This window comes from Pezoporus wallicus, unplaced genomic scaffold (genome assembly GCF_028554395.1).
Source record: "Pezoporus wallicus isolate ANWC-B61680 ecotype Strahan unplaced genomic scaffold, APGP_CSIRO_Pwel_v1 contig_5542, whole genome shotgun sequence".
In the NCBI taxonomy this organism is placed as follows: Eukaryota; Metazoa; Chordata; class Aves; order Psittaciformes; family Psittacidae; genus Pezoporus; species Pezoporus wallicus.
In genome coordinates this window covers 3691346-3707228 of record NW_026640165.1, presented here as the reverse complement: position 1 = coordinate 3707228, position 15883 = coordinate 3691346, and the positions used below count along the sequence as shown (strand labels likewise).

The following is a 15883-nucleotide window of genomic DNA, read 5'->3' as shown; positions in this document are numbered from 1 at the left end:
GTTTCTGCATACAAACTTCTGACAACTGCATTTCTGTATTTGAATTGATTTGAAATCTATAAAACATTAACTAACCATATATATCAGTGAAAATAAAAGCTGTTTACAACTGTTTAAAGCACTGATTCACCTACTTTAAAAGCCTCTTGGATCTTGATATGCTACTCATCTATGAAACAGTATTTGAATGTTACATTCCTGACATTTGTATAGCCTGCTATCATTGCCTAAGCAATTCTTTCTCTTTTAGCTTTTCTTCCTGTGAGTTACTTCATAACCAACACACAAAGTTGTGATATTTGGATGCCAAGAGCCACTGAAGACATATCCCAGTCTGCTGGAAAGCGTGCTTGAGAAGATTTAGATCTGAAAGTGTAACCACCTCTGTGCTGCTTCATTATAAAAAGATGATTGTCAATTATAACTATAGGGAGACCATGGGGAGAGTAAACGGATGCACCAGCCAGAACTAAAATACACTGCTCCCTTTGGAATACATGTCTCTCCCATAGTTACATTAAATGTATTAACTTTCTCTTTCTTCACTATTCTTTCATTTTTACATCTGCAGAAATCTTCTGGTTTCTCTTCATTTTACTGATTCTACCATTATTCCAGATCATATTTTCCATCTATTCCCACGACCAAACATTTCCAATTTGTAGTTTCAAATAAAACAGTTTTAACTAACCTCTTGTGACTTTCTCACAGTACAAGTCTATTACTTTCTTAATTTCTTTAAAAAATGAGACAATGTAAACCACAAAAGATATTTCAAACTTGACAGAAATGCATTGTTTTTAAGGCAATCATATTATCAAATTCATTTAGTTTTTAAAATTCTATAAGTGTACTTTAAACATCATGAAATAACGTCTTCTTTAGACAGATGCAGATAGAAAAAAATGCAGAAATACACAGACATGCAAAACAAACTTAGATAATTAAAATCCACATCAGTAATCAGATTGATACATTTAAACACATCATCCTATGAACTAAACCAGGACTTTTGTTAACAGATTTTTTTTTTTTTAATACACAGGGAAGAGAAAGCCTTTCTCCTCAAGCACTCTTTAGCATACCTTGCAGGGAAAAAACAAAGAAAATCCCACCAAACAGAAGAACTAGAAGTATGTACTTGGCTAATACAGACTTTCATTTGACAGATCTGAGAGTTAGCTGAAAACCTCAAATACTTAAAAGACTTACTTATTCTGATTACTAATGACAGAAGTTTTGAGGTTTTTTTTCCTCATGAAAATGTAAAATGGTATTTAATATGGAGTAAAGATGTTAAGCAAGAACAAAACCCATTTTAAGCACTAAACTACCAAAGGCACTTGAAGCAGAAGGCTTCAAGTAGGCACTTGAGGTAGATAGACAGCAAGACCATGGCTCTCCATCTGAAAACCAGTATAGAATCACAGAATGTTTTGGGTTGGAAGGGACCTTAAAGATCATGCAGTTCCAACCTCCCTACCACAGGCAGAGCCACCTCCCACTCGACCAGGTTGCTCAGACCCACATTCAGCTGGGTCTTAAACACTTCCAGTGATGGGGCATACACAACTTCTCTGTCCCAGTGTCTCACCACCTTCATGGTAACCATTGGTTTAAAAGAACAAACAAAACAAATCGGAAATCACATAACCAATGCAGCAATTGTTACAACCTCATACACTTTCTTGGACAGAATAGAAGTGCCTGGTAGTAGTAAAATGGTGCGGAATAAACTTTCAGGATGAACAGAGACAGTAGAGACAACCTGCAGTATAAGAAGCAATTCTGCTCACCTGTCAGCAGAAACAGAAGACAAACTAGTATAATTATGGTACCTCAACATTTTTGCAACTCATTCATTGAATCACAATATAAAACTAATGACACTTAAAGGTCTTGAAGGCTTCCTCTAGTAAAACATAGGCAGCACACTGAGTAACTCAAACTGCATGAATATTGCAGTGAGCTGAAACCAGTTACTATCAAAAATTTTCATTTAATTCTCTATTTAACAAGAAATCTGGTCATATACAGCAGCATCTTTAAGATAAAAGCAATTAATTCAAAGAGTGGTACCTGGAAGTAGCTACTACCAGTCATCTGATAAATCCTCTGCTCAACACCTAGTCTAATCTTTGAGATAGTACGTTTGCTTCTTCCATAGTTGCTCTTAACAGCTATTCCCTGCTGCCAATCTTAACTCCTTTAGACATTTTTTTAAAGCTTGTCAACCAAACACAGATCAAAAATACAGCAACTGGTGCTTGCTATGCTTTCAATGAAAATACTGCAGTATGATAATTAGTTATATCAGTGCTCTGAAATACTTATTTAGTATAGGTTAAAGTGACAGCTTTGGGACTCAGCACACCAACTTAGTATGCTGATGCCACTTGGAAATTGGAAAAGCATTTTCTAACATGACAAGCCTGAATGACATGGATATTTTCTTCTGAAGCACATGAAAGTTCCTTTTTACTCAAACCCTTATAAAAATAATGCTGACAAAAAAAAAAAGAAAAAAAAAGGAAATTTGGGGGTTTTTCTTTTTTCTTTCTCAAACACATTTCCCCCCTCTCTTCTCCTAAAGAAAAAGTTACTTTCTAATATAGCACAGTTTTCCTGTGAAGCTATATTCATAAGAAATCATATATCCACCACTTTGCATTTTGTCTAACTTTTATATTTCCCTTATTACCATCTTTAATTTGACTCAAAAAAAACCAAAACTTAGGAATAGCTTTTAAAACAGGGGAAAGCATTTTTCATTTTAAACTACTTTATTCATATAAACTGCATCAAACTGAATCAGATAAACATATCAGGGCGATTACACTGAAGAACTGGTCTTCGACAAATACATAATTTCAGTTTGGTTTAGAACATCACTCAACTAGCACAAGCACAAGGGAATAAAGAAAATACTTTCCCAAGTAAAAATAAAATCAACTTAAACATGTACTTCCCTTATTTTCAAACAGAAGCTTTTATTTTTAAATGAGAAAAAATTTGAACTGAACTGTCATATTGAATTATATTTTGATAATTGCCCACAGAAGTATGTCGAATAGAGAACAGTTCAGAATTCAGAGAGCATTATCTAGTTTGATAATCAAAAAATACCATGAATATCTAGACTGTAAATAGTAATGTTATAAAGAAATTCAACATTCCTATTAATATTCAGCAAAGCGTACTCTTTGAAAATGACAAACTGTTTCAAATTAGACAAAAACAGTGACAGTTAGAGAAGCTTCATAAACTCTAGTAGACGAATACAACTATGACAGCTGTTCTTTCTCTCTTGTCATTCAAACTTTAATTTAGCTTGATAACTGGAGTATAAAGTTAATGCAACAGAGAAGTTCATTTAATAATAAAACTGAAGTACTATTACTTTATTTTTCAATGTGTTTGTTTGTGTTTTTTTCCCTTCTGTTTCTTTTATGACGTAAAACACTTTCAGTGTTCTGGTTTCATGAGTTGAATTCAGACACGCAGAGTAACTCTATTACCATAAAAACTTGACATATTTTAAGTTTTGCATCAACATGGCTTCCTATTAACAACCCTTTCTGGTTTTCTTCCAAAGGCATCTTTCATATATGCTTTACGTACTGTCCTTTTTTCATTCAGCAAAAATTTATGCTTTAGTTATGTAGATTACTCTTACACCTTAGAATTTCAGGGTTTAAGGGTTTCTTTAGAGGGTGCTAAGTTTTGTTGTTTGGTTTTGGTACTTTTCTAAACAGAGCAAGAAATACAATGACTCAAAATATTAATTTTCTCTGAGAGAACAAAAAAATAACAGGCAATGAAGCAGTTGGATATACTTACTAGGATAATCCTAATGCTTCTTTTTCACTTCTGACAGTAACTGTTAACCACAGCCTGAGAGTTTGAACTTTAATTAGGTTTTTTCACTTCAAATAGATAGAAACCTTTTAAAAAGCATCCACAAAAAATTTGTAGTTTAAATATGTTAATTTCTCCCTGACAGTGAAGCCTACTTCATCAACTAACAAACCCTTATGAACTAAGTAATCAGCACTCTTACTACTATGCATCTGTAATCAAACTATTTTAATACAGTCCACACTTGATTGAAACTTGCAATATGTACCAGCTCATGAGAATAAGACTTTTGATTCTGCAGTTTGTGTGGTTAACCAAATGGACTTTCAAGAACTTAAGTTTGTTTCAAGGGAAACATGAAGATGACTGGAGTTATTTTCTCCATCCCATCAGTATGATATGACTTCAGACACTTTGGTTCTAATGATCTGTGAAGCTACTTAAAAAAAATTGAGATTATAGGAAAATATGACAGAAGTAATATGAAAAATAATTCTACATACAATAAGCAAAAGACAGCAAAGCCTAAGCTTTGTCACCTTTCAGGGGAATCTTCAGAAGTAGGGAAAAAAAAATTAATGCATCTATTTTTCTTTTATTAGCCTTGAAGTTAAAACTGGTACCTAGAAAACTAAGATTCATAGCATTTGCTTATCACAGTTACTACTAAAATTTTGATCAGTCAGTCTCGAATCTCTCCCCATACGACTACTGGATGCACCCATGCATCCGACATTTCAGATGAACTGTTACGATTAGTTTGGAAATCTGACAGTATACTGAAGAGACTGAAATCAAAACTGAAATACAGAGGTAGAGAAGGACTGATTCTGTAAAACAGTATTGCCTAATTATAATAAATCATGGCCATTCAAAACAGTACTAGAAAATAAAAACTGCAGAAAAGCAGGTTGCCATACCCTACATGGATTTTGAGATGCTTTTATGAGTACTCTCTAACTTGCTAAGAAAAAAATAGGTGTAATTCACTAAGACTTATCATGACCACTCAGTTTAATAATACAGCTAAAGCACCCTAAGAGCTACCTGGCATTAAACAGAGATCTTACTTCTCCCTTCTTCCCTAACATGCTCCTATCCCCACATCAGCACTGACGTCCATCTCTGATCCCTAAGATAAGAGCAGAAAGTTAAATTATTCATTTTATTATGGGGCTAGTTTCCTGCCAGTGTAACTGAACTGATCCACCATGCCAGAGAAAACCCAATGCTGACCAACAAGAGAAGGCAGGAATGCATGTCTGGGGTTTGAAAACTGAAAGCAAAGCTACTGATTTTGACATTAGCAAGCCCAATTCAGCTGTGTAACCTAAGCACTTGGCAAACAAACCCTTTTCTGTCCAACTAAACCCAATTTGGAAATACTCAAATATGTAGCTCCACTGTGAAGTTTAAAGAACAGTGAAATGAAACTAGAATAGGCAGGGTACACTGACCTCTGTTAACAGCAAATGGGATCTGGAGTAAGATTAATTCTACAGCATAGAAGAATCTAGTTCACACATTTCCAAGCCCTTTCTGGAAATCAAATACATTAATGAGTAAAACATACATAGCAATATATTATCACCCAACTACACCAAAGAGTTACTTGTCGATGTGTGCACAGCTGCTCTTTATAAACACCTTAAGGTTACTATACTCCAAGAAATGGCAGAAGCGCTAATTGGGTTGGCACAATTAGCTAAAAATCCACTAGTTAAATAAGTAAATCACCTCATTTTGACCAAAGCAGATTAAGAGAGCGCTTATGCAGAGAGATTCACATGTATATTTGATACCGAATGCCACTGACTTCCAGTAGGGTAAGCAACTAAGGAAATAGAGTAGGGAATAAACTAGTCACTAGCAAGACACACACAAAGTGCTTACCTGGGTAAAGCTCAACTACATTCTTTAGGGCCTTTAATATTACAATTACATGAAAAAATAGTCCTCAATTGAAATAGTTGTATAACTCCAAGACACAGCAAAGTGCTCACTGAAGGATTAGTGAAACTGCAGCTAAAAAAATTAGCATTCTAACAAGCTGAAAAATAAAAATAAATTTGTTTAAGTAAATAACCAAAACAAATATCCAAACAGACACACACAAAAGGATCAAAAGATTAAATGCAATTTATAGTTAATTTACCCCCTATTAACCTATTCTTGCCGTTCCACAAGTCCTACAGACATATTTGCCCTCCTTCATGCTCTCTCATTCTCTAACCTTCCAAAAACTAAGCAGATGTCCTCTTAATATTATCTACATTTTCCTTACAGTTCTGTTTGCAGTGCCTCCAAATATACAGCTTTATTAACCAGCCCTAGGCACAGCAGTATATTATGGCAAGCACTGCTAGCTGACAAACAATTCAAACAATTCAATGCTCACTATTTTCAAAGTTCTCCTCCTTGATTAAAGCCCATGGAAGGATGTAAAATTGATTTCTTCTCCCAATTAGGCCTGAAAAGATATATTATATATTAGTAAAGAAAATTGATCAGATATTGTGAATGATTTAAGTAAGACATATGTAAAAAATGAACAATTTAAAAATATAATCTAGCCAAGGCTTTTTTAAAGCACTAAAATTTAAGTCTATATTTTTACCTCCTTTGATGCAATGTAAATCATCTGGAGGAATTTAGGGTTTTTCACTATAACTCAAATATCTAAATGAATAAAAAACCCCTGACAACCTTCTGAATTACAGAAGAATATTCATGCATTTTAAAAGCGACTACAAATTCTGAGGATACACAGCTTCTTTACAAGGATCAATTATATCAGGACTGTAAACTTCAGAATCTAAAACTTGCAGTGACTTAAAAATGGGGCAATTAGTACTTTCTGCACAAAAAGAATGGTTGAATTCCAACTGAGGACTCTGATAGGTGGCATAAAAGAGAAGATGTAAGGAGGAAATAAGATCTATAAAAGGGTCTCAAGAAGCTCCTAAATAAAGTAGAACGAGCCAAACCATAAGAAACAGGATAAAACACAATTTAGCTCCACAAGTCAATTTAATAATGAGTTAAGACACATGCTGTCAGGACTGCCTTTCAGCACCTATCATTTCTAGCTTCTTTCCCACTGCAGTCACAACCAGTGCTGTCACACAGCACAGGAGACTGGTACAGAAGAACCATGCCCTCTGCACTGTGGGCAGGCGCTAAATGGGTCTTTTGATTACTTGTGGACCTTTTTCACTTTTTCCATGTGGCAAAAGCAGGAATCATCAATGCATAAAATCAAATTCAGATGCTGTTTATCTTACTCATCATAGTCTTCTCTCTCTTCACCTACTCTGCACAAAAAAATATTTTCACTGGACAATAGACAGGCTTATCAACAGTGTAGAGTGGGGGAACATATTCCTAGAAAGTCAGAAAGTGAATGGCAATTATCTCAAAGCCAGCTAAGGCAATGCTGAACAATTGCTGCATCATGTTTATATATACATATGTGTGCATATACTATATGTTTTGTAACATGTGAAAGCAAAGAGTGTTTCAAAGAGAATAGACAGTTAATTTGAAAGTTTCAGAAAACAGAGCGGCTTGTGTTTGTTGCCAGTCTTTTACAGAGGAATACATAGGATGTTTTCTGGACTTAGGCAGAAGATGTAATTGGGTTTTCAGTATATTCAATACTTGAATTCAAGAGTTTTATGTCAGCTTTCTTCGTTCCTTGGCAACTCAAATCACACAAGTAACAATATCTCATTCAATTATCAAAGAATACTGCATAGAATATTTTTAATGTTTATGAGAATTTCAGTCAATCTCACTGGTATCATGATTATTACTATAAAAAAATCCTGGAAATTATTAAGCAGCACTGAAACACACCTTTGTATGTGGATAACTACACTACTGGTGATTAGCATTAAGGAGAGAAAACATAATGTGATCAAATGGAACTTGTGACATTGAATTTTCATATGACAGAAGAGTGATTTAAATTATTTTGAATAGTTTTTCAGACAAGTTTTACAATGTTTTAAAAAAACGAAGAAACATTTTCTTAATACTTGCAAGAAAATGTTAAAATGTCAGTTACGCATCATGTCAGTGCTTTCACGAAAACTTAATTTGTGTAAGTTTTATAAATCAAACAAATGTGTAAATAAAAACATTTTTATACAGTATTGCTCGAAAAATGTATTTATTTAAACAAAGAAAAGTAAAAAGGTAGAAGTTTGTTACAAAGTGTAATGCCAAAGTTTTCAGAACAGCTCAAGAGCATACAAAGATAGCAAATAAAAAAAAAAAAAAAATCTTTTCAGCTTTCAAACTGCAGAAACCCCTCATATTCTTCAGCACTCCATCCTGGGAGGCTTTCCAGTATTTCTTTCATGGTAAACCAGAAGACAGCAAGGATGATTCTATCAGTCTCTAACCACTTGAAGGACCTGAGAAAGAGAAGCATCCAGTTAGTCCAGTTATAGCTCCTTGCTCAACTTCCACATTAACAATTTGTCATTCCTTCAGTTTTGCTCAGTCTTTTCTAAGTAGAATAACTACATATATGTTACATCTTTTCCACCGTATCTCCTCAAAACCCCAATGCATGAGCCCTATTCACAATTCTCCACGGACTAGTGCATTGAAGGAACTGATTAAAAAGGTCTAGGTTTTTAGGTAGAAGGATTCAGTATCTCAGATTAATTTATATACTGCAGCAAATCATGGTTTCAAGCTTGGTCTTGTAAAGGAAATAATGCACGTTAGACAAAATTTTACCTTCTAACACTGTAAATATAAGAAAACATCTAGCAGCTCTCTGGAGTCAGTGGGTTAATACTCTTTCCTCTCTGGCTTACTGCCTCACCATTCAGAAATCCAGTTTTATGTACATTCTAAACAGATGTACTTATTGCATAAAAATTACAAATCTCTTACAAAAGTCTGATAAACAGACAGCTTTTTCATATTTTATGAACAAACACTGAAGAATTACCTCAGACAGAGCCATGATACAATGCTCTGAAACATTCCAATTATACTATGAAAATAACATTTTTAAATACAGCATTCAACAGTTGGAAAAAAAAATAGTTTTATATTATTTGCAGTAAATATGCTGAAAAGGAAGGAACAAAGGTAATAACTAGTATGAAACCTCATTTTAAGGACAGGAAGCCGCCTGTGACCTATGAGAGGTAATGGAAAGCTAAGCAAGGCAGCTACAGACAGATAAGTGCTTTTCGAGGACCAAAGAAATTTTATGTTCTCATAGTAACACTGGTCTGGGACTAAATCCTATCCCAATTCCATTAGGATTTCAGCCTGGATTAATTATTCCATAAAGTCATGCCAGTATCAACTTAAAAACACTAGGTAACAGTGTTACGGAAGGATCTAAGATCACAAGAAAAATACTTACAAGAGTAACACCTTCCTTTTCAAAGTTTTCAGTTCATGAGTTCTTGTAGACATCCTCAAATTGTCTTCAGCTCCTCTATTGCAAGAAGATTGCAGACAGTATCTGAATCGCCATTCCAGTCTTCAGCAGCCTCATTTTCCTTCACATTCTTTATCCAACATAAAATGATGGAATGCTAACAACAGTATTTGTTTTCTGCCACTGATTTCCCACTAACTGCTAATTTTCTCTTGACCCAGCACTACTAGGGGTCTCAAAGTGATTTCACACAGCCATTCCACTTAGCAATGGCATGGCATGCATCCTTATTATGATGGTGTTTCTCTTGAGCTCTCATCTCCCTGGATGGTGAATAAATCCAGGTCCTCTCTGTGGTTCTAGATATACACACAAGGCCCAGTGAGTTAATGAAATGCAGATATACAACTGAAATGTCAAATGTATTGAAGTGTAGCTAACTCCATGAGCAAGAAGCCTCAAGAAACTGTGCAGCACAACTTAATGACTGGAAACAATCTAGATCAACAGGAACTCAGGGCAACGGTATGGTGTACAAAGACAGCAACACATGTACAACTTGAAATAGGACTTGCAAGCCAATGCAAAATTTCCTTGTCTACATTTAGTCAAACACTGAGCAGTCATATAGTATATCTTACCTCATTAACAAAAACATCTCTGGAATTGAATCCATATTGACAAGATTACTTTTGACGCAAACTAATATGCAAAAAAGTCACAAAGCTTTCAGGAAAACTGCCCTCACAGGTAATCAGCATTCCTTCTGACAACATACGTTGTAACACTGCTACATCATGTAAGATATTAGAAGTAAGCGCAAAATAGTTTCCCATACCACTAATTTTGAAATTCCAAGGAAGCTGTTATGTTATGGTGGAATAAGCTTATAGAACTCTAGTATTTTTCATGGGTTCAAATTCCTCTTCTCCTCATTTAGACCAGAAATCCTAATCTGAATCTACTATATTCCAGCAAGTCTGGTTATCAACTCCTGTAAAATTTTCTTTAATTGCAGCTGTGCCTCTCCTGGCTTGCTTTGACAACCAAGTTCTATCTTGCTGAAAATATTACAGTATTCCACTTTCACTGCAAAGTAGGGAACTAATGAGACATTCACAAATTACACTTTCATCATTCTTACACTACTGGAAGGGTTGACAGAATGCTCTCAACATTTAACATATTCAATTCCTACCTTCAGTCACTTAATCTATTCTAAATGTGGGAACTTATGTGCTAAAATTAGGTACCGCAATCCACACTAATTCATCAAAACGTCTATGACTTCAGTCCTTATAAACAAACCCACAAACCTACTTTGTGCCATTCAGATTTGAATGAAAAGGCAAGTAAATTATCACTCCCATACATGCCATTTCTATCTTCAAAAGTTCTTTAACAACACTTTTCCAAATAGTTTCTGGATGTCTTTAGCAGACCAGAAAGACTCCCATCACTAGAATAAACACGTCACATACTTGTCATTCAGGATTAAGGATTTAGGGCTCTCTCAGTTGTCATAAAGCTAAAATAAACATGGCTTTCCTCCCACCAAAATATTTGACAAAACTGCAATTGCGTGTAAGTGTTATCAGGATTTACTATCAGATGATCTAATCAGCACAGATTTATTATAATGGTGTTAATAAGAATTTATTAATCTTTAATAATCCTTTAGGACATCTTTCTCTTAATTATAGAAAGGACCCAAATTAAAAGGCATTATCATCACTTTCAATGGCATGAATTATGACCCAAGTGACTCAGAGCTGCAACACAAACACTCCAGTTATACTGAAAAAAATCCACAAAAAATCAATAGTTAGAACAATAAATAAAGCACCTTAAGGTACAAACCAATATTGACTTAAAAACAGAGTAAGAAATAAGATCCAGAATAAAATCTGAGGTAAATACAGACTCTTACTAGAGTAAATATTAAATACACTAGTAGCTTCAACATTTTTGCTAGGAAACCTCTGTTTCTCTGCATTTATTTCTATACATATTACTTAAGCATAATTCATAGTATGAGTTTTGAGTCCATCTATAATTTTACTACAAAATATCAAGATTTTTTAGGTACTTTGCAAATTTAATGTCCCCATTTCAAGTTTAAGTGTCATGCACATTCTTATTCATTCTAACCTGAAGGCATCACTCAGTGTAACTACAAAGACTCAAATCAAAAAGCTATTTAAAGACATATCTTAGACAGTTTTATGTCACCAGGGGAAGTAACTGCTATTAGCACTAAGCCAGAACCACTAATATATTGAATACCCTAATTTCAGTATTTTTCTTATTATATAGAAATCCGCTTTTAAATAAGCTTTCACAATGCAGTTTTCTAAGTTTCATACATTTTCTGTGGCAAAATATCTTTTACGGTTGCTAGGTTTTGAGTTTTGTCTTTCTTCAATGGACACTTGTGGACCAGTTATGCTTTCTGATATGAAAATACCGACAAACTGGCAAATACATTAAAATCAGCAGGGTCTCCAAATGTAAGTTGGTGGTAAAGGCAAACTTATTTACCATATTAATTAAATGGTCTATTTAACATGGAATATCAATTCTCTAATCACATCTCATTTGAACTTCTTATTTCAATTAACAACCCCAAGTCTACTAGAGACCCTACTGTTCTAGAATCATTAAGAACATTTTCATTATCTGTCAAATGAGGGAGTAAAAGGCAGAAACTGCAAGTACTCTCAGGAGTAGGCCTCTACCCTACTTAAGAGATGATTAGGGAGAAAGCAGCAGTAGTTCTCATTAGTTGCTTAGCAATGAAATGTCCCTCTATGAAACAAGAAATGAACATAGCACCAGAGGTGTTGCCATGCAAATGAGTAAATGGGTAGTCTATCATCTACTCAAGGATAATCTGTCCTTCATCAAATTTAATCAATCCAGATTAAGACACCAATGGGTATCTTGCATAGAGAAGGTATCTTGCATAGAGAAGGTAAGAAGAATTCAGTAACTACAGGCTCATTGATGTAGCCAGGCAAAGCGTTGCTCAAGTTTACATATAAGCATTGTGCATTTTCATTCTATGTCGGTATGACAAATAGAAATACAAGGAAAAGAGTTTTAATTCAAGACAGATAGCACTGTCATTTTTACTGTTTAACCTTACTCTTTATATCCATGGTTATGTGGATATAGTTATACCCAAGTTATAATGAACTGTTGTTAACGATTAGCCAAACTCTTAATATTTATAAAGACATAAATACCAAACTATAAATTTAAGATAAGGGTGGTGTTCTTGAAAGAGGTGAGCATTTAACCAATATCTGAGTTTGTTAAACAAGTTTTCAAAAAGTACACACACATATATAAGGCCACAAACTCAAGAGATATACAGCTGTTTACTGTTGTTACTAGTGCTGTAAGCCCCAGAATGGCAGAGCTCTCAACCAGAGAAATTTGATTACTGCTGCCTTAATTTTCAGACCCTAATTCCAGACTGCTATTCTTTCAGTCACAGATCCACTTTAACAGGTTCCCTCCAGTTTCCCTGCCATTCATTTGAAAGGTTTCCTTGTTTCCTATGTTGTTTTTTCTTGTTTTGTTTCGGTGCCTTGTTTTGGGGAGTTTTTCATTGTTGTTGCCTGATTCTGGTTGCATTTTTTAAACCCCTGCTCATTTCATAGATACAATTTAGAGTTTCACAAGCAGTGTGAAACAGAAGAGAAAGAGAAAAAGGGAGAATAAAACCACCTATGAAGAAAAAAAAGCATCAGGAGTCATGAACACTTCTTAACTACAGAGCAAGATAAAAGCAAATCCTAGACTGTGCTTTCAGATCTGACCAACGAGAACACTGTCTGCAACTTCCACAGAGGATTATTTGGTTGGGTTTTGTTGAGGGGGAGGTTTTCTGGAATAAAAACCTGAAGGAATCCTGAACTCTAGGGACTTAGATGAAATCTGACTGCTTCTCAGTATATATTCAAAGGGAACTATATAGAATTAAAAGTATAAAAATATATGATAAATTATGCATAAAATTATGCTTTGACTAGCTTGTCCAAATCGTTACTCAGATTAAAACTAAGATACAGTTCCAAAACCAGCAGTAATTCATAATTCAGTATTAAGACAAATCTTACCTATATATTCACAAACGAAGACTACAAAAAAAGGAGTAACAAGATCATTTATGCCCTGAACATATCCACTGGCTGGATGACGTATTGCCCAGATAAACAAAATTCTTTCAAAGATCTGAAAAAGAGTTAAAGAAACTATCAGATAATTTATCAAGTGATGAGCACATTTTAAGCACAACACTTGAAAATTATACAAGGACAAAATTCAACAACACAGAACTACTACTACAGAAACGTGCATACGAAAGCATAAATAAGCATCAGTATTTATAATTAACTTCCAGTGCTAAGTAAGCTTCTCAGATCTTCAAAAGGAAGCATTTTTACTATATTAGTACATTAAAACCAACCTAGTACATAATTAATTTATAGTAGTTACAACTAAGTAGCACTTACTCATTGAACCTTTTCTGAAAATGTAAAATACTTCTTTCCCAAAGAAACAGAAATATTAGATCATTTTCTTATGACTTTTCACCTCTTTGAGAGAAGTATTTTATCAATATATCATTGTATCTATCCCTAAGTAACAGAAAGAAGTACTTCATTTAGCTTTGTTTGTTTTTTTTTAATAATATACCCATAAAAAGAGATTCCGCCATAGTTTGGCTTGTCTAGCACTGCAATGTGGGGTCCTAGACTTGAGAAGCAAGTATACTGGTTAACAGCAACAACAACAACAAAAAAAAAATCTATCTGAAAAAATTCAGGAAACACAGAAATAAGGCAACTACCTGCCTGAGGGTATTGCATAACATCACCACCTCAACTGTAAACTGTACCTTGCCCAAGATCTGCAAAAGCTCCTAAGGCCACAACATACCTCACCACGGGAAGGACAGCATGAGAAGAGTACAGAGCAGGGAAATCACACAATTTATCTCTAACCCAATTTAGGTCTGTGATAACCTCTAGTTTTCCTCAATTATTTGATTCTGAACATGCTACATGTCTTAAATGCTTCAAATAAGCAGCAGAGTGAAAGCTGTTGTGTTCTTTGCCCTAACTACAGGTACTCAATCAGGTATAATCTTGCTGAAGCAAAAGAACGTTTGCTTTTCCCTGGAAGGTCTGCCCAAGAAGCCAAAATGCAGAGGCAGCTAAGAGGAGCAGAGAAAGGAGAGCTCAAACCAAATGACTGTGTCAGTCTTAAGATCAGGCCTCCAACACTAACAGAAAAATGAGAGACTTTATAAGGACCCAAAGGAGATTGCATAGTTTGCTGCAAGCCCAGAAGTCAATGAATGCTCATGCTTCAAGAAAGCTAGTAAAGGACTTGACCTCAAAGGACACAACAGGGAGAAAAAGCTGGCATTATTTCTATTCAATCTCACTTCAAGTTTTTGCTACATTAAGAAGTTGACTATTCTAATCCAATTTTAAATAAAAACTTAATCTTTAGTTTAAAAGCCCTCTTGCAGTCATTTTCAAGTACAGAAGGATCTAGGCATATATGACTGCATCCAGGTGCATAAGAATTCTATCACAGGCTTCTCTATGAACTACCTGAAGCTGAAACACATTTGCACTTTTTGCTTTGAAAGCAAATATCAACATTCACCCTTCTCCCACAGGCTTTCTTTTAACAACCAGATTTCCTTAATCTCCAGGTTTTACATTTCCCTGGCATGCTGAAAATCCACAGAACAAGGGAAATAGTCAAGAACAATAAATATGAAAAGCTTTGGTGGGCACTGAAACACAAGAAGCATTAACTCAGCTCATGTTTGATCCATTCCAGCTACAATTAAGATTGAGGTTTTGTGATTTCAGTTTTTGGGGCAAAGATTAGGCAGAAAGGGAGGTATTCAGCTAGCAAAAGCTCCACAAAAACCTCATATTCATTAGCTAAGGTGCTTATCCCTTTAGCTATAAATTCTCTGTGATAGTCCCTGTCACCTCATGCTTTTTAATATGTGCTGCATATTAAACTGAAAAAATACTAACCTGTGCAAACCAAGCAATAGCCAATGGGGTTTCATCATCTATCAACAACTGTACAAAGACCCTAAGTTCTGCCATGTACTTTTACATGTACATCACATTTTACATAATTATGCCTTTATGAAATTGGTTATATCACAGCTTTACTATTATTGAAAAACTGCAAATCAAGTTAGCTCACAGCCATCCTTCCTGCTTCTGTCAGTTACTGATAATCTAATGTTACTGAAACTGAAACAGTATTACCAGCGTTATCATCCTGTGTTTCACTTCAAATAAAGGACAGATTTATCATATTGTAAACACAAATAACTTTTTTGAAAAAAAATTTTAGACAGAAGTGACTAGAAAACCCTATTTAAGTAGCAATTATGTTATGCAGTAGGCTAGATTAAAAAAAACCTTGTGTGATGGGGTTACAAAATATGCACAGTGAGAAACAAACAAACAAAAAAAGTAATTCAGGAAGTAACAGATGTCAAAACACCCATTCTAAAAAAAAAAAAAAAAAAAAAATCACAAAAACAGTGCTTTTCATCAA

At 34.6% G+C, this 15883-nt stretch overlaps 1 protein-coding gene across 3 annotated transcripts in view; it reads right to left on the bottom strand.

Annotated features, from left to right (window-relative positions):
* TBC1D22A (TBC1 domain family member 22A) overlaps positions 1 to 15883 on the bottom strand; it is a 169922-nt gene that overhangs the window by 114557 nt on the left and 39482 nt on the right. For all 3 annotated transcript variants that reach the window (XM_057417910.1, XM_057417911.1, XM_057417913.1), the window contains one exon: positions 13399 to 13513. In XM_057417910.1, coding sequence (XP_057273893.1) covers positions 13399 to 13513 — 115 coding nt within the window. The remainder of the gene's footprint in view (positions 1 to 13398; positions 13514 to 15883) is intronic.